Source organism: Lissotriton vulgaris, chromosome 9 (assembly GCF_964263255.1).
Source record: "Lissotriton vulgaris chromosome 9, aLisVul1.2, whole genome shotgun sequence".
NCBI classification, from domain to species: Eukaryota; Metazoa; Chordata; class Amphibia; order Caudata; family Salamandridae; genus Lissotriton; species Lissotriton vulgaris.
In genome coordinates, this window is record NC_141697.1 from 326,901,503 (window position 1) to 326,927,471 (window position 25,969).

The 25,969-nt window shown below is 44.8% G+C and overlaps 1 protein-coding gene across 2 annotated transcripts in view; it reads left to right on the plus strand.

Annotated features, from left to right (window-relative positions):
- Positions 1-25,969, plus strand: part of TTC8 (tetratricopeptide repeat domain 8) — a 260,914-nt gene that overhangs the window by 51,618 nt on the left and 183,327 nt on the right. For both annotated transcript variants that reach the window (XM_086937626.1, XM_086937627.1), the window contains one exon: positions 17,412-17,532. In XM_086937626.1, coding sequence (XP_086793752.1) covers positions 17,412-17,532 — 121 coding nt within the window. The remainder of the gene's footprint in view (positions 1-17,411; positions 17,533-25,969) is intronic.

Genomic DNA, 25,969 nt, shown 5'->3' on the forward strand with positions numbered 1-25,969 from the left:
CATGATTTATTCAGCATTCCGTTTATCATTTGTTTGCATAGCACTATAATTGTCAGTAGGTTCAAGCTGAGCCCTGTTGCCTTGCAACACTGGTAGCCCCATGTTGCAGGATTACCATTTCAGCACTACTGTGGCAAAGGCTGAAAGGTTATCAATGTGTTTCGTTTGACAGGACTGAGATGTCAGTAAATACTGTCCTGATTCCCTGTGCAGACCATAACATTCATCCAAATCCCTCTATAGCTGGACCATGCCTGAAGGGCAAACCTTTCCACAACAAAGTAATATGAGGAGAGGTTTCCAGCTGTAGTTCCTTCTCCTTGGGTGAAACTTTGATAGCACATATTTCCTCTCAGATGCTGAGACCACCTCCGATAAGTGTTTTAAATACATTTCTCACATTTTGGCGGATGAAAGGACGAGTGCCAAATTGAAATAGATTGTGACACGATTCCCTCGTCCCCCATTAAAAAAACTCCCAAATAAGTTTCATGTGTTTATATGGGGCTCTAGAAAAGGGATAGCTAGTCTGCTCATCTGCCAAGGCAAGCCTGTCCTCACAGGGAAATTATGACAGTGTTGACAAAACCCCTTAATTCCGTCCCCACCCTCTTAAAGCTCCTATACCGACCTTTTATTTGGTGAAATTACTAACAGAGTCTCCGAATTGTAGACTTTTTCTTACATCATGCATCAGTAATTACAACAATAAAGTCACACCAGAGTCTGGAAAATTGGCTCTCTGCAGACTAGAAACCTAAGCATTAGCCATGTTGACTCCCTTCAAGCATTTGCAGGAAATTATCTCCCTTTGGATATCATCCTTTCTAGCCGTGTTGCCTGAATGGAAAAATGCTAACCTTTAGTTTTTAACGAGGTGCTCTGAACAAACAAACACAACATTAAAAAAATCTGCCAACTTGGCAATCAGTGAACAGCTTCCTACCCAGTGTACGGAAATGCTGAATTGAAGTGTTAGAAAGGTGAGTTCAAATCTGTCTGTGGATATACCACTAGATTTAAATGGTTTCACAATCTCCTCTAAGGTGATCAGCCCTTCACCCCACTTTTTTTTTCTGTAGGCCCCATACAAAATAAATGATAACTTTGCAGTCTTATTCTCAACAAAATCCAATATTGTCTTTGTATACCATCCTCAGTCCTGTGTCAATGTGTGTAAATTCGCCTGCCCTGGAGCATTCTGTGAAGTTTATTTTCATTGGTCTCTGAGCCTGTTGGTACAAATATCTTAAATTCCCTAACCCTCTTTTTCAGTTGACAATATCTGCAACACTATTGGCAATAAGCTGACCAGATGATGCTTTCCTTAACACAGTGCCAAGAAACCTTTTCGGTGAACGTGCGCTACACAAATTTGTTATAACATAACTAGAGTTAATATGTTTGGACATCCAATCTTTAATTTCTTTATTTTACGGCTCGTACCTCATAATAGGTAAAGTCACTTATAAGTTCTAATAGTCCATCTTTTTCTTCCAGCAGTAACGTCTGATCTGTCCTGTACTTTTAAGGAAGGAAAAAGTATATTTGATGAATTTCATACTGTTTTCTGCCTCCACATTGGGAACCACATCCAGCCCTAAGAGTCTTAGGGAGGAGCTGCTTCTATCCACTCCAAGGCCAAATCAATGTACTCGTGAAATTTGATCTCTGAGCAGCTTTTTAAATAGGAATTTTGTATTAATCTTAATTCAAGTTTAACAACTACACATTTACAAGATAATCTGGCAAATTTGTGTGCAAAGAATGACATTAAAAAATCCATAAAACAAAAGCTAAGAGTTTACAATTTCCTAGTTTAAAGAAAGGGGAAGGGGGAGAGAAATGGCCACATTTTACATAAATTATCCCTTAGTGTTTGAATTCCAAGCTGGCAATTGTCAACATAAGCTACCTTTGTAATATGTCTTCCTGTAGCACCACAAGCACAAATCACTTTCTGCAAATTTTAGGGACCGCAAAAAAGATTTGTTCTCACTTTAAATACTTTCCCTATCTCAACTTCACAGTATATAAACAGTAACACATCACCTTTATGAAGGACTCTTGAATTTGCAGGCAGCCAGACTGATGCCTGGATCTTTGTAACCATGAAAAACTTTCTCAAACTGTGCAAAGTTTCTGCAGTGTACTGTGGCTTAGGTGTGGGAAAAGTGGTGCTTTTCTCTCTTTTTAATGTATGTTCTCAATATTGACTTTTTCAATAATCCTTGTTAGAAAGTAAGTTCTTGACCTTCATACATCCATCCAGAATATTTTTATTTTGGACAGGCGGTGTTTATTTTTTTTTAAACATCTTTTTATTGAAAAATAAAACAGCCATGCGGTGACATTTGACATTTCTGATCACAATGTGAAGACACAGGCACACATTGATAAATGTGTGGCATTGTAGAAATCTGACCACAATCAATAGCATTATCAAAAGCACACAATGCAGCGACTGAAGCAAGGTCCTTCCCATTAAATAATTCCATAAGTAGCATCCACAATAGGCTTACATAATTCCCACCGAAATGTATTCCACTTTCCCCATAATTTAGTCCTTTTCGATGGACAGCCACTTCCCATGTAAACCACCCTCTCAGGCTACATACACCAATCCGTGTCTTTCTTCCAGTCCCTCAAACTCTGGCTTAAATCAGACCTTCACATACATGCTATGTTCTGGTTGACCACCATTAATCCCAGTGTGGGCCAAAGTCTGTCCCTACGGGTTAAGTCGATCTCTGCCCATACGTTTAGGAGGAACCATTTGGATGATAATCCCAAATCAACCCTGCAAACACAATTGAGACATCTGAGCACCCACCTCCAGTATTGCTGGAGCACTGAGCAGCTCCCTATCATGTGGAAAAACATGCGCTCCTATCAGCACTTCCTTGGACACAATGTGCTGTTTAATTTACCCATTTTAATCAGGCATGATAACTAGACTGCATGGTTTTTTAATCTTTGCCTTTTGAGACCCCATCCAGTGGAGTCTTACCTGCTTTTAGCTTTTGTCAAAATGGACTTGAACTGTAACTCCAGTCTCCACCTTCTAAAATAAGGCCTACAGCTGTACAGCTCGGGTAAGAAGACTCATGCTGACTACATGCATAAACCAGTGCATCCTGAACGAGGAAGGCTGTTGTCTAGCTCCGCATCATATCTACTCGCAAGTAGCGCTGTCACATATGGGACCCAGAATATGGGCTATGCAGGTCTTTTAATTCATTTGGAAATGAAAAAAAAAATGCTCTTTTTGACTAAAGTATACATCTGTAGAACTTAATTATATTTCAATCTTTGCTGAAAACCAACTTCTCAAAATGTATTTTTGAATTGACTCAACATACAAAAGTAATTTACCGTCACTTTTCTTATGATTTAAAGGATACTGAGTGGAAATAAGCTATTCATTTGACAATATACTCCTTAGAGTACTTCGCCATTTATATATCCTTGAGCCATTTGTAATAAGAATCGGGCACTTGATGTAGGTCTCATTCCAATAGCCAGGTCTTGAGCCCCTTGCTGAAGTCTGTCAATAATGGCGAGGTGCAGAGGTGGAGGGTGTTCCAGGTTTTGGCGACTAGAAGGGAGAAGGAGCAGCATCCAGTGCTGCATCAACTTATGCGAGGGATCTGCGCAATGTGTGCGAAGCAGTGGTTCCTGGGTGTACGGTGGAAGTGCAAATGGTAATTCAAGTTGTCTGATCCTTGGTCATGGATGGCTTTGTAGGTGTGAGTCAGGTGCTTGAAATTTCATCTCTTCTGGACTGGGAGTCCGAGCTCGGGTGGTGATATAGCACCTCTGGACTGGGCAGAAAAGCCCAACATCTAGAACCCTCTTCCTGTGCATTTTAATTCCTGCACAGAAGCAGAGATTTTGAGAAAAGAGGAACTACAGAGGACGAATGACTGTCGGCTAATGAAACCTGTTTTAGAGTTGTGTTACCCACTTTGGATTTGCATTTATAGGTTCCGTTGGACTCTGCCTCCAGGGACATTACCACTTGCCTTCCCACTGGGGGACGAGGGTGGACTTGCTGGGGACCCTGAAGAAGAGCTTTTCCAGATACTGTTGTTGACTGGCCCTTTGCTGGATATGAATAGAAGATATCCAGCGGACTCCTACTGGATACACAGCCACCCTGCAAGCGCCCACGATGCCTTGGTGCCTGATTAGTGCAAGCAGGCAGTGTATCCTGTCTTTGGGGATGCCGGTATGCTGCTTCTGGGTGACTTCAAGCCAGAAAGATACCAAGAACTGTGGTTGGAGGTTAGGTCTCTTCTTTAGCGGTGGAGGAGCAGTCTAAAAGATGAAACAAAACAGTGAAAATAAAATTTTAGAGATCGGAAGGCTATTTTTGGGCACTCTTGAATGCTAGAGCATGTTGCAGAGAGCTCATCAAACCAAACCCTGTTAAAAAAGGCCCATCAGTTCCAGAGATATTGCAATTTAAACTTACAGCTCTTATGTGACACTTTATCTTCACCCCCACAAGGCCCGATTGCCTACTCACACAAGTGGCCGCAAGGGAATTCCTAGTGTGATTTAATGTCCACCCCAAGTGAGTCTGTGAGGTGTGGGTCTCGCCAAGTAACCAGTCAGGAGGAAGCGTTGTCATGCTTTAATCGGCAGCAGCCTCTTTTTGGAAGGGGAGACTCTGTGACAACTCTCATGCCCTTGGGCTCCCAGCTGTTTGTCCGGTGGGCCTATGCCAATGGCCACCCCAGCTGCAAACTGCATCCCCATGTTCTTCTCCTGCTTTTCTGCTCAAAAGGGGAACAGAGTCGAGACTGCCATTGCACCCTCCAAAAGCAAATAAGTGCTGGGCTGGCAGGAAAGGAAACCGAACACAGTGCTGCACACTTTTGGCAGTTTGTGCAGGTGCATGGGCGCCTTTGGTGGGAGAGGCATCCACACCACCTACATTCAGCTTGCAGTGCTGTAAATCTTTAATTCAAGGAAATCCGTGAACAAAAAGGAAAAGTGAGACACCACTGCATCAAAGGGGCTGCTGCAAGATGCAAAGTCGCACCTCAAGTGCCTTGACGCTTATTTGTATTTTTTTTGTGGTGCTCCACAATATGTTCTACTAGATCTTGTTGGGGGGGGGGGGAGTTAGTGAGCCTCACAGGAGTTATACACTGAATAACAAAATTGTAGACGTAAGTCTCCTTGGGTTGAGGAAGATTGGCACTAGAAGAGGTCTTGGTTTTCCTCAAGCACTTCTATAATTGGGGTTTTGCACAGAGACTATGCAGTGCATGGCCCTCTAGGCACTTTTGCTCAGTGTAGAAAGGAGACTCTGAGTTATAGTTGCAGAAATTGTATGTTGACGATACAAGTTAACCTGGTGCATATTTTCAAGAACACCAAAATGTTTGTCTCCTGTCTAAAATGTTTTGTTGTAGAATAGCGTATGCTCTATTGTTTAATTATATGGTGATACCCTGAAAAAACCCAGTAGTCCTGACTTTTTAATTTTTCTCCCCTCATATTTGTGTTTAGACCATATGATATGGAAGGTAGTCATTTTCTAGAGGTTGAGGGTTGCTGGTTTGTAAACCATTGGCTGTACCTCTGACATAAGGGGGCCCAGTGCCCTATAAAGTGGATAGTTGTCCTATGTCACCATTCACTATTGTGCACCCCCTTTGGGTTGTGTGGCTCTTTAGAAGATATCCCCATAAGCATTTACACCTTCCAGTTTGTCTATATCTTTATTCATTTGTGCGTAGTAGTCCGTTCTGAGACTCTAACCAATAGCACCTCCCCTGAGTAAACCTTGGACTGCTCTATCTCACTAGCCTTAGAGTTAAGTACTAAAGGGGATATGGGTTTCTAGTTTCGGCAGCCCACAGCGAAAGACAACCGCCATCCTTCCTTAGTTACAATTATGTCCTAGTACCTTTTCTTGCTGACTAGCCTGTGACCCTCCAACCTGGATTGCCCACAGTCCTCCTTTCAGTAGGTAGTGTTATGTTTGCACATTGACCACCCCATCAGCCTTGTTATGACTTGGAATGTTTCATGGGGATTCGCCAGGCTTTGCACAGTTCTGTAGGTATATTATTACTGTGTGGGTTCTTTCTCAATGTCAAACATTCTTCGTGTTTTCTAACATAATTATTGCTATTTGGTGATGGTTGTAGGAGCAACTTGCAGCGATCCAAAGTTAATTTCCTTTGGTTATCGAGCCTCTTTACTGTTGCTTTCAGAATCCAATTTTTTTAAATAAACTTTATTTTTCAGTTTACATGTTATAGCGAAAAAAAACACAAACTGGCATCAGATCATTGTATGTAGGTAAAGCTATGACCTCATTAATGGCACATAGGACAACAGGTAGCATCAGGGACGGAAAGGTACAATGGGGAAAGAAAAAATAATTTGCGAACATAGCACAGTGAGAAAGGAACCGTGCATGACACGGAGACTCACTGCTGACATTACTGGGGCCGACCCTCTCGCTCACCGTCGGGCCCAGACCCAATGGCTAGATCTAACCCATTCTCCTCCGTGTCAGTTGTATCCTGTGAGGAGGGCTCCCCTTCTACCTAACCCGCCAAGCCATTAGGTCGTCTTGTAGCTTCTCATCCCTTTGAGTGAGTTGCATGTGAGCTTCCTCGGCTAGGGACCACTCACGGACATCTTTAAGCCACATTGGCACTTCTGTGGCCTTCTGTCCCCATTCAAGTTATTGCCACCCTGCACCTGGCTAGTACCAGCATGAATTGTAGGAGCTTACACGGGAGTTTCTTTTTCTTGGGTTTTCGGACTAAGGCAAGTAAACAATACAAGGGTTCGGTGCGGGTGCCATCTGAAGGCCTGTGGCTGCAACTATCCTTACCACCCCCACCCAAAACTGCCTGACCAGTGGACAGTGCCAGGCCAAGTGTAAAAAGCCTGCTTTCTCGACGGCACATCTAGGGCATCTATCTCCCCTGTCCCCAGAGATACATTTCAGGGATACTGGGGTTAGGTAGGAGCGGTGTAAAAAGTTGAAGTGAGTCAGCTTAAACCTGGCGTTGCATGCGATTGTGCGTGTGAGGGAGCCTATGCGTGCCCATTGTTTCTCCTCCATCTGGGTGGCGAGATCTGTCTCCCAGGCAGCCCGAGACGGCGGTACCGGGGAGTGGAATCCTGTTTCATGGCTTTATCCAGAAGAGCGAGACCAATTTAAGACCCTTATCGCATGAAAGTAGGATATCCAGGGTGTGAGTCAGTGGCTGAATGTCTGGGTACTGGGGCCAGGTGACTTTCACCACATCGGGAAGTCCACAGAAGTGTAGGAATTCTCCCCGTCCAAGGCCAAAGGTCTCTTCCACTTACTCGTAAGTAAGGAAGGTCTCATTGGGGTAAAGGTCGGCCAGAACTTCGCACCCAACCTCCCTCCAAGATTGTAAGGACATATATTGCCCCATGTCGATGAAGGGGGCCAGTATCCAGATCGGGAGCTCCCTGTGAAAGGGTGCCCTCCGGTAAGACCTTCTCAATGAACCACTGCCTTATACCGCCTGTGTGTCTCACAATATAGGGAAGAGACGTGTCCGACCCCCTACCCTGCATCAGTGCTACCTGCAGCGTCTGGGTGTACACCCTACCAGAGAGAAGGCGTATCTCCCAATTGTCTGTATCTGTAGGCCAACGCGCCGCATGTTGTAAATGGGCCGCGTAGTAATATAGGTCAAAGCATGGAGCTTCCAGGCCCCCCTCCTCGTAGCCAGAATCCGATTTGTTAACCGTTCACCAAAAAGTCTCTTCCATTTACTCCTGCAGAATGTGCAGTATTGACATTGTGTGCTGAATCTCACTTTTTCTGGCCTACTGTGCCTACCAGGAATTAGTGACATTTTCCCTCTTTACTTCTACCGATGTATTGTACCTGAATTATCACATTTATCACTGATATCCATCAACACCTACATTGTACCTGTGCTAGGACCCTACTACATTCTTGCTACCATAAATTATAGGACTAACCTGTGTGCTGACATTTGAAGCAATAGCAGGCAGCTTGCACATGCTTCAAATCAAACCAGGGGTTTCAGAGTGGATAACTTCATTGATTAGCTGTTGTTCCAGTACCAGGTCATAATCATTTTACATGAATAGTGCGCTGGACCACTCAGCCATATGACTTAACTACACATAATCCTCATTCGGCTGGACCAGCAATGCAGCACGGCACTGCATCATTACTGTCCCCTTCAATTCTGTACTTGGCAGCTAATGCACACTTACTCTGCTTCCCGTCTCTCTGACTTGTAACCAACCCACTGCCAGGTTCTGTGCCCACACCCCATACACCTGTTGCTACAAGATGTGCTAGCCACCATCTACTCTCCACCATTTGCCACCCTGCCCCCATAGATCGCTCTCACTCAAAGTGCTCCTTTGACCTTCAGTTCTACCTTCCTCCCCTACCTACCCTTTTAACTCGTGAGGTCGTGCAAGCAGCCTGTGACTGACAGTGAACCGGCTTCCCTATCTTCCTGCCTATCCTGACCCATCTGCAACAATTTCATGTACTCCTGAGCCTCCACGAAATGTAGCATTTTTTATGCAACGTGAGCAATTCTGACCCAAGAGGCTATCACTGGCATTGTTTTCCACTAGAATGTGCACCCCAGCTTTTATTTCCCATAATGATCACAACACCAGTGACCACTCAATGGCAATGTGTCATGCTAAACACTGTACTTACTTTACCCCTCTCCTCAGCACCCTTCCCCACACCTCTGCCTTCTACAACGAACCGTACAGGGCATTCTACATGGTACAGAGTCATGAGAACACACGATCCAGAGTCCTGCGTCATCACACATATCTGGGTAGTCCACTGTCCTAATTGGCCACACCAGGTAAGCTGGTTCCAAGTACCTAGAAGATAATACCAAATACATCATCTGTGTTAGAGTCTTGCTTAATTTCAGCTCATTATGTGTTTGAAGGATGCAATTTTTTTAAAATATATTTCATTTAGGTTTAATTTGTTGTCGAGGTGACTTTCTACAAAGAGCCTGCAGATTGAGCATTTACTTAGGAGTACATGTAACGCGCGAATAAAGGGAACGTGGTATCTCGATGTTCTCCAGCAGTTCTGAGGCACAGTGGCTACTGATGAACTTCCCCTATACTTTCGTGCAGCGCTATTTACAGCTCATAGGGATTTCCATGCGGCCTTTCTACATTAGCTGTAGCGGCCTTCTTGTACATTTGTTTTTAAAAAACTTCACTAAACATTTTCTTTTTGAGTTTTCTTGGGACATAGGTTCACAAGCATACTTATGAGAAAGGAAACATACTACCTAAAAGATCAAAGAAAAGAAAAACATTCTTAACATCTTTTTTTTTTTTTTGTTAATTCTTTTTATTATCAGTTTCAAAGACATAACATGCCTGAAGTTAACCCCTCCCCTGCTGATGACGGAACCGATCCGTCATCAGCCGCGGTCGCGCTGTGCTGATGACGGAGCGGTTCCGTCATGGCCCGGCCGCCGCGCCTGCGCGGCGCTGATTTCGCGCCTGCGCTGCGCGTTCTATTGACCGTGCTGGGCTGTGACTGATCCGCTCCGTCATGAGCACAGCGCAACCGACGCTGGTGACGGAGCCGTTCCTTCACCAGCATCCCCCCATAGCACTGCGGTGGAATAGCCGCCGCAGTGAAGGGGTTAAACCAACCTACGAACCATTGTACTACAGCATCCTTCATCCAGTAGCAATAAGTATACATCATTATATCATTTACAGATCATCGCACATTGCAAAGAATATAAGCGAAACATTCAGTAAACCTAGTTAAGTAAGCGGATTCGTAAGTAGGTATGCAATTAAATATTTCCAATAGCCTCTTGGTCTTGATCCAGCGGGTAACTCTTCTTCATAGGTTTTTAATGCGTCTTGACAATATGCCATGTCACAAAGCTATTGGCTAATTTTAGGAGCATCTTTACAGTCCCAACATAGTGAAATTCTGCGCTTAGCAAGTAGTTAGGCAACCATGCAAAATTTACGTTTAGTTGCTCGGACATCTCTCAGAAGCCCCAGCAAGTAGGAGCGAACTGAACAGTTGATTTCAATATCCACCTTCTCACCCAGTAGCTTAGTAACCTTTTCCCAATACTCCCCCACCTGTGGGCAGCACCATGCAAGATGTATGAAGTCTGCAGTGTCAGTCCCGCAGCGTTTGCATCTCGCATCCTGCCGCAAACCGTCTTTATATAATCTGGCAGGGTTCTATTATGTTTGATGTAGATATTTGTAATATAGTATCCTCAAATAGCCATTGGGCGTCAGCATTTCTGTTAGGGAACATGCTATCTGCCATTCTTCCTCTGTAAGTAGATCATCCAGAACCTCATTCCATCTGGCAAGCGCTCTACTCGTAGTGCTGGCAATTTCCTCCTGCGCCGTATTGTATAGTCGAGATACCAGGTGTCTGCTACTAGGGGAGATTATTATCATTTGCAGTGTGTTGATTTGCGGGGGCTCCACCGGGTAAGTGGGATATAATTTCTTAATCGCCCCTTGAAGCCTGTGATATGTGAAGCGAAACAGCAGTGTTTGGTTGCTAACATAAGCCAGATCCTGTGGTGTTTTAAATACCCCGTTATGGTAAAGGTCTCCCATCATGTCAATGCCTACCTGTTGCAGCAGTTCCATGCCTACCTTTTCTCTAGTGACAGATAGTTCGGGTGGTGATGTAGCAGAAGTGCAGAGGCATATAATGGGAGTTTATCCGCTAAGCTTCCTAATTTATTTCAGGCTGCGGTTGTTGCGTCTATAGTGTTAATGTCTTTAGAGTGTAGTGGTGGTCTGCGGTGGGTTATGATCGCCGTCAGTGGGACTGGTAATGTGTCCCCTTCCTCTATAGCAGTATGCGTTAAATAAGGGATCGAATGGTACCAGAAATGTGTGTACTACGCCTGTGCGCACAGGTAATAAAGCAAAAAATCGGGTACCCTAAAACCCCCCTTGGAATATGGCAACGTTAAAGTTCGTAATTCGATGCGGGCCAGTTTACCCGCCCATATTAGTGTAGTCACTAATGATGTTAATCGACGAAAAACTTCTGTGGGGGGTGGGATTGGTATATTATTAAAAAGGTAGAGTAGTTTTGGCAGGATCATCATTTTCACTATGGCTCTGTTTGCCATTCTAAAGGAAATTATGTGGAATGTGGCTGTGTGGTATCTGTAAGAGGGATAATCAAATATTTTGACTAGTTAATTTGGAGACCTGACTGCCTCCCAAACTTAATATATTCACGTAGCAAGGGGGCCAAGTGGTGCTCCGGATCCCGCACATAAATCATCATATCGTCGGTATAGAGGGAGATATGTAGGGGCCGTTGCAGAAATTGTAAAGCCGAGTAGTGATGCCCGTGTCTAATTTTACACGCCAATAGCTCAAGCGCTAGTGCAAATAGTTAAGGGGACAGGGGGCATCCTTGCCTTGTCCCCCGTCCTATGGATATGGTGTCAGAAACATAGCTATTGACACGTACACAGGCTGCTGGCTTTGTGTACAGTAGTTGGACCCACTGCAAGAATACCGGGGGGAAACCCATTCGCCGCAGTACCGTTAACAGATACGACCATTCTATAGAATCAAATGCCTTAGCCGCATCTAGCATAACTGCGGTGGCTTTCGTGTCAGGAATCAGGTAGTGGAAGAGTGCAAACAGTGTCCTGGTATTGTGCGCGGTTGATCTAGTTGTAATGAAACCTGATTGATCCGGGAGGACCAGATTGGTCATGAGGGGCTGTAATCTCGTGGCCAGCAATTTTTGCCAAGATTTTGGAATCTGCATTAAGGAGTGAGAGAGGTCTGTAGGACTCGCAACACTCTGGGTCCCTAGCAGGCTTAAGGAGAGCAATTAGTACCACTTCTCTTAAGGAGGGAGGAAGTACCATCTTGTCAAACGCATCACTGTACATGGCAACCAGGTGTGGGGCCAACTGGTTATAGAACTCACATGTGAACCCGTCTGGGCCCGGGGCCTTACCGCTCGGTAGTGACTTAATGATTTCCGTGACTTCTTCTACAGTAATGGGCAATGACAAATATTCACGTTGTGCATCTGATAACCACGCTATAGCCACGTCTGCCAGGTACTCCATGATCTCTGCCGATGAGGCCGTGGGTTGAGACTCATATAACGCTCCATATGTTTTCACAAAGCCCTGCAATATACTCCGCGCTTCAGTAGTTACACACCCATCCTCCTCTCTAATTTGCAGTACATTCTGGGGGGAACGACCTTCACAAATTTTCGATGCGAACGCCCTGCCCGGTCTTCCACCCCTTCACCAAAGGACCTAGCGGTAGCACGCTTCGTTATATACTTGAGCTCATCCTCGGCATATGACTGATACTCCGTCATAACAGTTCTAATGTCCCCTAATACCCACGGACATTGTGTAAGCTCGTACTCGCGCTCTAAAGATTTCAACTGGTCTTCGCACCTAGAAAGCTGCCGACTTATATCTTTTAGGATTCCTGCATTTGTACTGATGCATACCCCTCTCAGTGTAGCTTTGAACGCTTCCCATAGTAAGTGAAAAGTAAAGCATGACGATGGACCCTTTCTGCTAACAGCACCTGACTTCCTTTCTCCCCAAACAAATGTATAGTCCCCTCAAATGGCACTAGGGGTTTGTGTGCACACTGTATGGTGGTATATTTTTCTTGTTTTTTTCAAAAAGTCTTTATTTTCAATCATTAACACCGTACAGCCGAGGCGTTTCGTCCCAATGGGACTTCTTCAGGGCTTATTTACTCAAAAGCAGTGCTTTTCAATCTATAAACCACATCAGGAGTTTATAAGGTGCCTTTCCATATGTCAGAGGTCTTTGTGAAGGCTTGTTGTATAATTAGGCCGAGTCTTTCTTAGTCTTTTCTTAGGTCTCGGAAGCTGTAAAATATGGGTGATGCAGAGTCATTTAGATCAATGTTGCCACGTAGTAGAAAAGTATTTATAGATCATGCGAATCTGTATTAAATTCAAGTGTCCAATGGATATAATATTTTATATACCACTTTAGACGAAGATGTGGGCACTGGACATCAGTAGGCCGATTGTAATAAATCGTCCTGCAGTCATCCACAGAGCCTTCGTCCTTTCTGGAGTCCACCACCGATCCACTGGGACCTCTGACATATGGAAAGGCACCTTATAAACTCCTGATGTGGTTTATAGACTGAAAAGCACTGCTTTTGAGTAAACAAGCCCTGAAGAAGTCCCATTGGGACGAAACGCGATCACCTTTCCGCAATTCATTAGTAATACTGTGTTTTGAAGAAAATTGTGGTGCACCTTTGCGGTTGTTTTTCTGCTTCCCATAGTAAGCTAGGGTCATCAGTAGAGGGCTCATTTCAGAAAAAGTAGGCTGTAACAGCCGTTGTGATAGTGTCTCTGTATACTGAATCCAGCAGCGCTTTCGCATTGCATCTCCAGCTATATAAAGGCGGCATGTAATATGGCACATTAATTGAGAGTAGTATGGGATTATGGTCAGACAATGTCTTGGGTAGGTGTGTCATAGCCCTGGTCCAGAGCAGTGCATTTTTTGACCCAATCCAGTAATCAAAACGCGACTAGCTGTTATGTGCTGCCGATGTGTGTGTGTTGCATCCCTACGCCCCGGATTTTGATTTCTCCATATGTCATGTAACTGCATTTCCGACATGATATCTAGCAGCTTGACCCTCGCTCTCTTGTGTGGTTCCGTGGGGGAGCGTGATCTGTCAAGGTGCTCATTCAGCACAAGATTAAAATCCCCACCCCACAGTAGGGTCGTTTCCAACACCCCATGTAGTTTCTGCCAAAGCTCATTGTAGAAATCAGGATCATCCATGCTTGGGCCATATGTGTTGATAAGCGCAATTCGTTGCCCACGAAGTGTGCCTGTAACAATGATATATCGCCCCTGATTGTCCCCTACGGTATCTTTGATTGCGAAATTCGATCCTTTTTTTACTTAGACTGTGACTCCCCCCTGGAATATGAGGAGTATGCTGAATTGTGAATAGATTCTGCCCATTTACGACCAAAGTGACTACTGGTGTGGGGAGCTAAATGCGTTTCCTGTTAAAGGGCTATGTCAATGTGTAATCTATCAAAATATGCAAACATTTGTCTGATTTTTGGGGGGTTGTTGAGCTCCCTGACATTCCACGTGAGCAAGTTTAAATGTGTAGGTCTCGGTTTAGCGGCAGTCGTGACGGTCATAGGATCTTATACACCAGCACATTTTGACTTTTATGAAGTGTACCATCCCCGGGTGGAGTCTGTCGTGTGAGGAAATGTGAGTCATATTACTCAGAGCACACTCAATTTGGATGCATCTCAAGTACTTTGGTCCGCAAAACAATCCCCAACCCTTACCCAACCACCCCACCCACTTCAGCATCCCAATCACGCCAAAGCCAAACCCTAGGATTAAACACCCATCCTAACAAAAACTCCATGGGGAACTCCCGGATGAGGGTCCTCCATGGTCACACATCACCATCCAAACTAATGGATGTGGTCAGGACTCTACTGTAAGTGCAGGCTAATCTTAATCAAACACAGTTTGATAAATCTGACAGCAATTCAAACCCGACATGAGGCCTCAATTCACATTTCTTCTAGTATTCATTCCCTTATCTATAGTAGGAAAGCACAGCTAATTACCTTGGAAGATCCCACCTCCGACATCATAAGAAATGCAATATTGTCGTATCATCACATGGTAATCATAAGTATGAAACGGACATTAACAGCATCATTTGTAACTCAAAAAGTGGCCTGTCAGATGGTACTTGGCAATGCAAAACAAACCCCACTCCACCTCCCCCCCTTGACTGTTTATCACAAGGCTCAATATTCTCGCTGCCCTGGAGTCAGAGACAGGCTCCGCTGCCACCTCGCCTTAACCCATGAATATGGTGTGCGAGTCTTTTCAAACGTGTGAGGTCGAGTACTGGTTATACATCACACCACTATAAAGATCCACCCAATTTTCTCCGATATTGTAATGCGGAGTACATACCAGTCATGTGCTCTCACCAAGAAAAGTCATGTAAAGTTCTCTCTCACCTCTCAGGGTGGCTAGTGAGTCTACAAGGAAGATGAAAGGTGTTCGTAAGTTGTACAGTGGCTGCCACCCCATCCCACCCTATACAGGGATCCGATGGTCAGCACATTCGGACTGTCCGTGGCATTTGTGATCCAATTTCCTGGATAGCTCCCAGGCCAGTCTCTGCACCTTATATCATTCAAAGCAGTCAATCAGCAAAGTTTCTACTACCGTTTTTGGCAGCTAGATCTAACTATCGGACATCCTCCCTCAGCTGCAGTGCATGACCATGTAACACCGTCTACAAGACATCCATCACTCATGTATTGTACTTACCGCCCTGAGCATCATCCACTCATAGCAAGTCTGTAATGCACAAGCCAGCAGGGTCCAATGTCGCTGACGTGCACCGAAAATTGCCTCCATGCGACCAGCACCGTCCAGCAAGACATTTCTTTATGGTGACATCCTAATCTGTATCCAGCTCTTGGCGTCTTGAGGATCGTTGAGCGACCTTCCCATATTACCTTCAAGCGCGCTGGGTAGAGCATGGCATATTCCACATTTAGTTCACGTAATTTTGCCTTCGCTTGTGCAAATTCCTTACGAGCTTGTTGTACCGCCATTGTGAAGTCTGGATAGAACTCCAGCTTGTTACCTTGATATGTCACCTGCTGTTGTTCCTGGGCCATCCTCAAGACACTAAATCTCTATCCCTGTAATTCAGGAGTCGAGCCACTATGGGCCTGGGAGAGGTGCCCGGCAGTGGACGCAGTGCCAGCGACCTATGTGTACGCTCTACAATTAGGACCGAGGAAAAGTGTTCTGCCCCAAAGTCCGTGCGAAGCATTTCCTCAATATACGTTTCCATTTGGCCGGTGTTGGTGGATTCTGGCACACCCGCGATCTGAACATTGTTCCGACGAGACCTCGCATCCAAGTCTTCGGCCTTGTTTTTTATAACTTCTAACAGCTTCTCCATCCCAGCACACTTACTGGTCGTGGCATGTGCTTCGCCCTCAACTGCTGCGATTCGGGTTTCAGCATCATGCAGACGCTCACCCTGCTTGTCGAGCTTCGCCCCCATGCTGTCCACTCGTTGGGTGAGGTGGTCCAGTTTCCCGTTAATATCTTGGACACTGGATTGAATGGCTTTAAGAACGGATTCCATAGCGGTGCTCGTTGTCGCCAGGGTGGATTGTAGTGTACCATGTGACTTTACTTCTCAGAAATGGCACCTTTAGCAAGGAGTAGAAAACTACGGCATGCAAATAATTAAAATTGCATTGGACTATACTCATAGACTCCACCTGCTGATTATATCTGTCATTCTTCTAACCAGCTCCCCACCTTTGTCTTTAATCAGTAATGTTGCGATTTTCTATTTCCTGCCTTTGTCATTTTTATTCTAATTCTCATTTTCTGTGCTTTTGTACTGTTGTTTCCTTGTGGAAAATGTGTAAAACAAATTCTAAGAAAACATTGCCATTATAGACATCTCTGCTGTCTCTGATGGCTTAGTGGATCAATGCCTCCACTGTATGGGCCTGTGTTCAACCTCCTGGTCACAGGTTCAAATCCCCACGGGTCCACTCTGTTTCACCCTTCTGAGGTCGATAAAATGAGTATTATTGAGTTGGGTAACAATAAACATATGTTATTTAGCTCCAAAATACCCTTGGGTGAAAATGTGCTTTACAAATACATGTTGTGTTACGTTAAGTTACATAAATCTTTTAAACATATGAAAAGGCTGGAGACCCCAGAAAACATCTCCATTTTCGTGTCATAAACCTGGAAATGCGCGACTTATCATGCATTTTTAGGCTCAACACCCAGATTTCATTTTAATCTAGATAGTTTAAGAAGAGCCTACATCCCAGAAAAGAGATTTTCGCCATAGCCATTTTCGTGGTAACTGGACACTTGCAAAACAAACAAGCAGTTCATTGTTTAGCCCTCAGTAAATTTGTATAGTCAAGTAAACCCAGAGGGATCTTATCCTCCTTTTTGAACGGAGACTAAATCACATTTTGCATGTCATTCTATTGAAGAATAGAACTATTGAGTGCAAAGTCCAGGCTAGTGCTCTTTTTTTGTAAGTATGCTGTTACTTGTTAATACTTCACTTGAATGGTAGCCCTTCAATTTCACCTGAAGCCAACTTTCAAAAGGCATCAATCTCTAATAGGGTAAAACCATAAAGCATGTTTTCAAATCTCAATGAAGGCCGGGAATTGAAAGATGCAATAGTGTCAATCATCTCTGAAAACATTTCGTTTGACTGTATGCAAACATTTTCCTTTGTTGATCTTGCCCCATTCGCAGGCAGCTTGGAGTTTAAAAACACGATCCCTAACCGAGATGGTTTATGTGGATGAGGTGGATGTAGATCAGGAGGGAATAGCGGAGATGATGCTTGATGAAAATGCGATTGCCCAGGTGGCACGTAAGTAATTGATTCTAGAATTTGTTTTTACGACTCATGACCATATAATAAAATCCTTGTCATTTTGAAGATGTGTATGTAACCAAACATTTTCTTTTCGTACATTGCTTTTGTTTTCTTCATTATCCATATTTTAACAACATACTCAAATTTGATCTTTATAAAAGATGTGTGTAAATGTGAGAGATCGTATTTAGTTGATGAGAACCACTTATGAATGACTTGAAATGCTACACCATATGCTAAAGTCCGAAGTAGAGAGAAGATATATAACGATACTGGGATGTAGAAAGAGAGCGAACTTGAGCAGGAATGAGAGATGAAATATAGACCAAGGAAGATACAGATACAGGTTGATGAGAAGGGTCATGAGGAAAGATGACATTGTGGAGAAGCATTACATATTTAAATGTATGTGTCCCTGCAGCAGCAGCAGCAGGACTAGCCCTGCAGTCTATCTCCCTGTCTTTTTGTGGGAAGTGCATGTCTATGAGATGCTGATGCAGTCTTATCTCACAGATGAAGATTGCACAACCTTTTTAAGTCTCGCCTAGCGCTGCAGCACACATGCAAGACGTATTGTGGTAGAGGAGATTTCAGAAGGGCACTTGAAGCCCCGCCCATCATTTTCATTGGCTGGTGTCATCGTTTATGCTAAACTGTGGCCTCCAATTGAAAATGAGGCTTCTTTGTTACCGCCCTGTCTCCTTTTGGGGCGGCCCATCCGGACTGGATCGTTTGCTTAACGGCTGTCGTGAGGGTATTTCTTATCTAAAGGAGGCATGCAGTGAGGGATCATGTTTCTGAAGTTAGTCTGTGAGCTTTACTTTCTTTAATGAGTTTTTCCCACTGCAGGCACTCACAACGCGCATGGCGCGCTTTCACTTTCCTAGTTTTACTATGTTCCTGGGAGCGATGCCGCCGACACTGCTTTAGGTGAAATAATGGAAGGCAGCAGCAGGCATTAGCAGCGGCAGAGCGGGCTGGAAGGTGGAGCCGCGAGGCAGGGACGGCCCATGGGTGCACAGGGATCTGCAGAGCTGCAGCAGCCAGGCCAGCTCCTGGGATCCGCTGCTTCGCTTGTCTTTTTCTTCACTGACAAGCTAGGCGTACGGTGCTTCGCGGCTGCTTTCCTCTTGCTGCCACGCTGGTGATACGGAATGGCTCCCCCGACGGCAGCTGTGGCCTCGGCTCCCGGACAAATGATTGAAGACCTTGCATCTGTGAAAGCTATATTTGTTAAAAGTGGTGTCTGCTTTTCATCCGTTCCCCCTCGCTCCTGTTTTGTTTTCCCCATCCCTGTGTTCACGCCCCGTGCTCCGTATTTTCCATCCTCCCCCTCCCATTGTCTGTGCCCCCCGCTGTCCATGCCTCCACCCCCTGCTGTCCGTGCCTTCTCCATTAATGTAGTTATTAGTGTTTTGCGTAGCACCGACAGGCTGCCTTTCTAGGCGCTTCAGTATACTAGCCTGCAACGATTGATGAAAAGCTAGGTACGTAACTTGATGTTGCTTGCCAGGCAGAGACTCATTTCTTTAGTTGTGTGTGTGTGTATTTATTTATTCATTGGTATTCTGTGTAGTGCTGACATGTCACGCCCATACACATAGCATTTCTAATAGGGGAAGAAAGCGCCAGGCTCGTGCTAATCTTTATGGTAAACAGACCGGTTTATTTGATTGTATTTATTGGAGCTTGATATAGCCCCTTTACACCACTTAGGGAGTCTGGAGACGGCAAGGGGTAACATTTGGGCGCATTCTATCATTTGCATATAAATAAAATATGTATTTTACATTTCTTCAAAGCTAACTTTTATAATATGTGTAGCGCCTGCATTTTACCTTTCAGATACTTCAGTGTGCCAAATTTTCTTGGAGAAAACTGAGTTGTGCATAGTGCATTGGTTTTAGCTGGGGAGTCCTTTATTAATTACCAGTCCATTGCATAGCGCCATGTCACCTTTCAGATACCTTACAGTGCCTTCCGATTCTGAAGTGCGAAAAGGCAGAGCTAGGCACGTTGCATTATTTTCCAGCTTTACACATATTTATTATCAATTCCTTGCACCACGCGCTTAGCTGCCCTGTCCGGGGCGTGGGGTGGATGGCTGAGGGGTGGTAGAGCACGCGGGGCAGAAGAGGGGTCATTTTACCGATAGGGATGTCTATCTGGATAGTTTCTTGAAACACGTCTTCAGTGTAGCATTAACCGTGCCACGTTGTAAACTCCTGTGCCTGCCGGCGGACACGGCGCACACTGGCATGTAGTGGATAATGTGAAGATTGTCCTCCCAGGACAGACACCGCGCCAGGGCCCCTTGCACACGATCACTCGTTGCTTCACACACGGGCTGAGCACTACTGTAAGTTCCATGCCCACCGGCTGGCACACCGGACGTTTCTATGTGCTCATGAAGGCAGCCCTCCCAGGACGCACAGCAGGGATCACACGCCCCTCCAAGCACACAAGGACACATGGACTGAGCACCACTAGTGGTCTTGCAATGCAATACTTCTCGTATTTGCGAGACTTTGAGCTATTGGTATTGTAAATGACAAACCTTTTATCTATGTGTTGGTTTTGAAAACAGATAAATAAATGGCATTGTCATTTACAATGCCAATAGCATAAAATTTCGCAAATGCTAGACCTATAGCATTGCAAATGCTTGTCGTAATGTGTCATCGGTTTAATTTTCACAACAGTTTTGTTAGTCACATGCTCTTCATACAGGGGTTTAAGGAGTATGGAACCTGAATGCATACCCGCAGTTTGCTTAGTGGTTGGTGTTTCAGCAAGGCATGTGAATTAGGAGGCAGCGTTCATTCAGTGTACGCTCTTCAGGTTTGTATGATTTGTAGAGATGGAGTCGATGTACCATTCATTTTGCACCGAGCCCGTTGACTGAACGCCAGCATGACCTCATATATACTAAGTGACTGGATCAGGTGAGTTTGAATTTGCAGGAGTTATTGCAGGGTCTGAGGTGGCTCCTTCACTAGGGTGAAGGAGAGTCACTCCACTACTTTCTCGCAATGTGAGAAAGCCAAAACATAAAATGGTAATAACTTTGAGATATTACCATTTTATGTTTCATTCTGCATTGCGGACGGGTGGGCGGAGCTGCCCTGGCAGGGCAAAAGTGGTTTCCCCACTCCTGAGTACGTATGACTGGTTTGGTCAGCCCTCTCGGGCCGTACAAACTAGTCATGCACACTCTGCACTGGAACATGCAATATCCTAAAGCCCCTGACTGGGCAGCGTTGCCGGCCAATCTCAACGCTCCACTGGAGCGTTGCGATTGACTTAGGGTAGGGGAGGGGAGGGAGGCTGCCTGCCTGCTTCCTGTTCCTGCCGGAGGCAGGAAAGCAGGAGCAGTTAAGACGCAGGACCCGGACCGGCAGAAAGGTAGGTTTTTAATTTTTTTAATTTTTATTATTGAACTCGCAACTACTCCCCTCGCCCCCCACCGTACGGCTGCCCCCGCACCCTGCACCTTCCCCCCCCCCCCCACTCTGCGTCTGCCCCCCACCCTGCGCCTGCCCCCATCCTGCGTCTGCCTGCCTCCCCACCCCGCGACTGTCCCCTCACCTGTGAGCCAGGCCAGCTGCGACTGTGCAGGGTTGATAATTCTGGGGGAAAAGGAAGAGCTGATGCTCTCTACAAATTGCACAAGGAGATGAAGCAGTGAGTCTGCATGTTTCCTCCTTTTCCCCATTCTTACCTGTCTGCAGCCAGTCTTAGTGCTCTGTTTTTCCAGTACTATCTGGCTTAAATAATGCAAGGTCTTGTTGGCGGTGTTGACATTTTAGTTGGGTGAAATTGTCAGTTAAAATATATAGCGCTTTAAGCAAAGAAGACCACTGACTTTCTGTAATTCTAGTTATCCCACAGTAACTTGAGCTTGCACCCTCCCCATGCACCCTTTTATCATCAATGATCCCACTGCAAATGTTGCAGTGATTCCTAGATTTAAATTTGTTTAAATTGTTGCTTATAAAAAAATACAAAGCAATATAAGTGAGGCAGCACCGAAGTGTCACTCCTCATAAAGCAAGTGCAATTTTTAAATGAAACCCAGCACCCCACCAACCACCCAATCCCCCCCTCAGGCACTCAACACACACTCCAAGATTTTAGTGATGACAACATGCATAGAAATTACAAATGTGGGACCAGCGGAGCAGTCTGAGATACCTAGGGCAAGTCAGTTTCATGAACTCCTGAGAAAGGAGTGAGAAAGGAGTGAGAAGAAAGGCCTCCAGATTTCTGAATAAGAATCGCCCTTATTTGTAAACATCAAAGTGAGCCTCTCCAGCAGATGCCACATGTGTGAAGCCAACAATGATAGACCCATTGACGGCCCATGCAGGATTTAAGTGGAAATGTAAGTGTATTAGGGAGACCTAAAATAGTGTATGCTGGAAATCTAGGTAATTTAGTTTGTAAATACATATCATTGTCATTTAAAATGTTGCTCCGAAATTGGGCTAGCTGAGGACAATCCTTAAGAATGTGCAAGAGGGTCCCAGGTGCACCATATCCCCTCCAGCATTCTGAGCTACGCTCCGGGATACCTCTATGCAAGTGGACAGCAGTCAGATACCAATAAGTGACAATTTTAATGGGATTTTCTCCGCTGGCTGTATTGCTAACCGTATGCACCGCCCTATAGTATATATCCTGCCAATCCTTGGGACAGCTGTCTGCCCAGTTCCGATTCCCATCTGACCTGAGCTACGGACTTCGATTCGGGGGCCTGATGGAGTAATATAGTGTACAGTTCCGTAATTAAATGTTTGTCCGTATCTTTGGTGATGTGCTACTTTTCTTACCTTGTTAGATGCCTCTGTGCAGCTTTCCTAACTGAAGGGTGCGTAAGCCAATGCCTTATCTGCAGATAATAAAATCCCTCAGTCTCAGGAGTGGTATTGTCTTGGCATAACTTATCTAAGGATATTGGCCCCTCAACAGCACAGAAATGTCCAACAAAATGGCAACCCTCCTCTTCCCATACCCGGAAGGCCACTCGATTAAGTCCCTGTGAAAAATCTGGGTTACCGACTACAGGAATATGGGGAAATAGAAATGACGAGAGGTCGCGTCGGACCGCTTTAGTATCCCACACCCTCAAGGCGGATCTAGTTATTGGGGATAGATTGAGACCGGGTGAACGGTGAACACAGAGCAAGAATGCTATCCTCCACAGTGGGTGCAGGATTTTGTTTTGTGTTATCCGCACATTGTCACTAGTGGATAAAACCGGCTTGGTCTGGGACCACTAATTCAGGCCTCAACGTGGAAAGACGAGCCGCCAAAACACTTGTGAAAAGCTTAACATCAACGTTAAGCAAGGAAATCTGCCTATATGACCTGCAGTGCCCTGTGTCCTTGCCAGGCTTAGCAATGACTACAATAGTCGTCTAGCATCGAAATCTGGATCATGGTGGGGTCCGTAAATTAGTTAAAGACCCTGGTGAGGAGGGGAACCAGCAGGGCACCAAATGTCTTATAAAACCGCACAGAGAAGTGATCCGGGCTTGGGGTTTTGAGGAGCTTTTGTCTCGAGATAGCAGTTATAACTTCTTTGATTCAGATTGGTTGTTCCAGCCTGAGGCCTGGTCCTTCCTCAGGTTAACGATATTCACGTGATGCAAATAATGAGCTGGATTCTCTTTAAAGTAAGGCCTGTGCCATATAAAGATCAGCATAGAATTCCCTGAAACGAGATCAAATCAAAGATGTAACACCCGTAACTTGGCGTTGAGCTCTAAGTTTGTTGGCTAACAACCTTCCTCACTTATTCCCTCCCACATAGAAAGTATGTTTAAGGCAAAGCAAACAGTATTCTGCTATGTCAAGATCAACACCCGTTAGCTGTTTCCATGCAGCTTCCAATTGGCGCCATATTCTGAGGGCCCCAGTGCTTTGGTGAATCTGTTCTAACTCTTTTACTTTATTCTGGAGTTGTATTTGTTTCTCTTTCCGTAATGTAATGTCTGCCTCTGCTTTAGCGATAAATTTGCCTCTGATGACTGCTTTTTAATGTGTCTGAAACCATCATGACTGAAGCCTCAGGGCTATCGTTAACACTGAGGTAATCCAATATTGCCTTACAAATTTTTTCTACTACAGTGGGTCTATGAAGGAGGATCTCTCGCAGCTGCCACGATCGTGCTGTGCAACTGCCACAACTGCGCTGTGCCATCTATACCAGGCACCCTCGGGGCCAGAGAAATTACGGAATGGTCCGATAGTGACCTTGAGCCAATTTCTACTCATTTAATTGCCCCCTGAACCTCACAGTAGCCCACGAAATAATCCAATCGGGCATAAGATATACGGGCATGGGAATAAAAGGTATAATCCCTTGCACTTGGGTGACTGCCCTGCCACAGATCTACCATACCCATCTCCCTCAACCAGAGAGCCCCATCCATAGAGACTGGTTTTGCCCCACCCTCTCTAGAAACATAACTGTCCTTTTCGTTCTCAAAAAACAAGTTATAATCATCCCGATCAATACCCATCGATCTTGCACTGACAATGTGTCTGCCACAGCTCTGCTAATGAACTGTTCCTGCTTCTCATTTGGGGCATACAGAGAGCCCAGGACAAGAGTGTGTGACCCTATATGTATCCTGTAAACAAGGAGGCGGCCCCTGATTTTAACAACCTTGTAACCTATCCTACCTCTGAAAGAGTGGCATACCAATATTGCAACCCCACCACACTTACTTGCCATGGAAGGAAAATACTGGTGTGGAAAAGTCCTGGTCTTAAGCCGGTGCCAATCCCTCTCTAGTAAATTTGTTTCCTGAAGCAAGCCGAGATCTGATTTCATCTGCTCTAAGTAAAAGAATGGCCCTACTTTTAACAGGGTTGTCAGCCCTTTAACATTAAGAGTGACTACCCCCAGATTATCATGAGGCATACCATGGCATTAGCTTGTCATGCTGTATTTTGACTATCGAGCATCCCCACCCAATCCGCTTGAAAGGCTCATAGGAGTGACCCACCTGGCTAAAGATGTCTTCAATATGAATTAGCAATGTCATCTATGTGAGTGCCCTTGCAACAACAAACCACCCCAAAAACGTGAACAGGAAAAAAAGACAGCGTCCCTGAAACAAACCAGCCACCGAACATCTTCGGCAGTACTACAGTGGACAGTAGATGTAGAGGGTCCATGGTGGCCATTGATCCCTTCAACGATTCCCTCTGCCCCCTGGGTGGAGGTGGGGGGTTCCAGGGCCCACATATTCATCATCAACTTTATTTTAGTTCGAAGAACCATAAAAGCAAAGAAGAGCAAATACAATACTATTAAAAAAACAATACATTACAAAAACCAAGTTGCTGCAATACAGTTGAATATACTGATATACGTTTGAATTCAGATTGCATCCTTTAGCACGAAAAAATGGTGGATCCAGTAGATTACCCCCAACAACATACATGCATACTAAAAACAAGATTCCAGATAACTCAGGACATGTTCTATGACATCATTAACAAGATCACTGTAGCCCAGAGGGGTGGGCCAAGATGGTGATCGAGTAGGGTGTGTCTCTCGCTCCCTCCGGCGCAACCTTGGCCTAGCCCTGTAAAACCCCCAGCATTTTCCAAGGCCTTGTGGGACCTGGAATCTCCCCCCACCAAGTCCTTGGGGGCAGGGTATCCCTACCATACTCCCATAGATGTATATTTTACCCTTGTTTCCTAAGTTGGCTGCTGCCACATCATTGTTGATGTGGTGTCAGCCAATTAGATCTCATCTTGAGATCTGTCTGGTCTGCAGATCCTTAGTGGCGTGAAATATGCAATGTTTTTGAGGCTTCATTTCTCAAAACTACTGAATGGATGTACACCAAATCACAAAAAGCACACTTTCTGGACCAAGATCTAGCTTTCTGCTAAATTACATGTAAATCCGTTTAATGAATGGGCAAATTGTGTTCCGGGCCCCATTCCTCAACTTAGCAGGAAGGAGCTGGGGAGAGAAATCTTTTTTTCCCGTGATGATTTGTTAAATGGCGCCAAAGTTATTAAGAAAACAACAAATGCTTTTCCTGTGGAAACCTGGTCTTAACTATAACCACCCAATCGTTTTATGTAGGTAGGTAGGTAGGTAGGTAGGTAGGTAGGGAGTGAGTGAGTTATAGTTTTGTGACCTAAGTAAAACTATGACAGCTACATTTCTATGCTTTTATGTGTGTAAAATCTGAACCGAACTATAAGGTCCCTGTAACCTTTATTTTTTACTGAATTTCTAAGGGTTTTTTAATTCTGTTTCTTAACTATAACATCCCTATAACCTTTGGTTATTTCAGTGAATAAATATATAATGCCCATCTAGCACTGTTGTAGATGAATACTAATTGCACTGTTTTTCAAAAACTTCTGTTGTGGTGCATTGTACAGCCTTTTACTG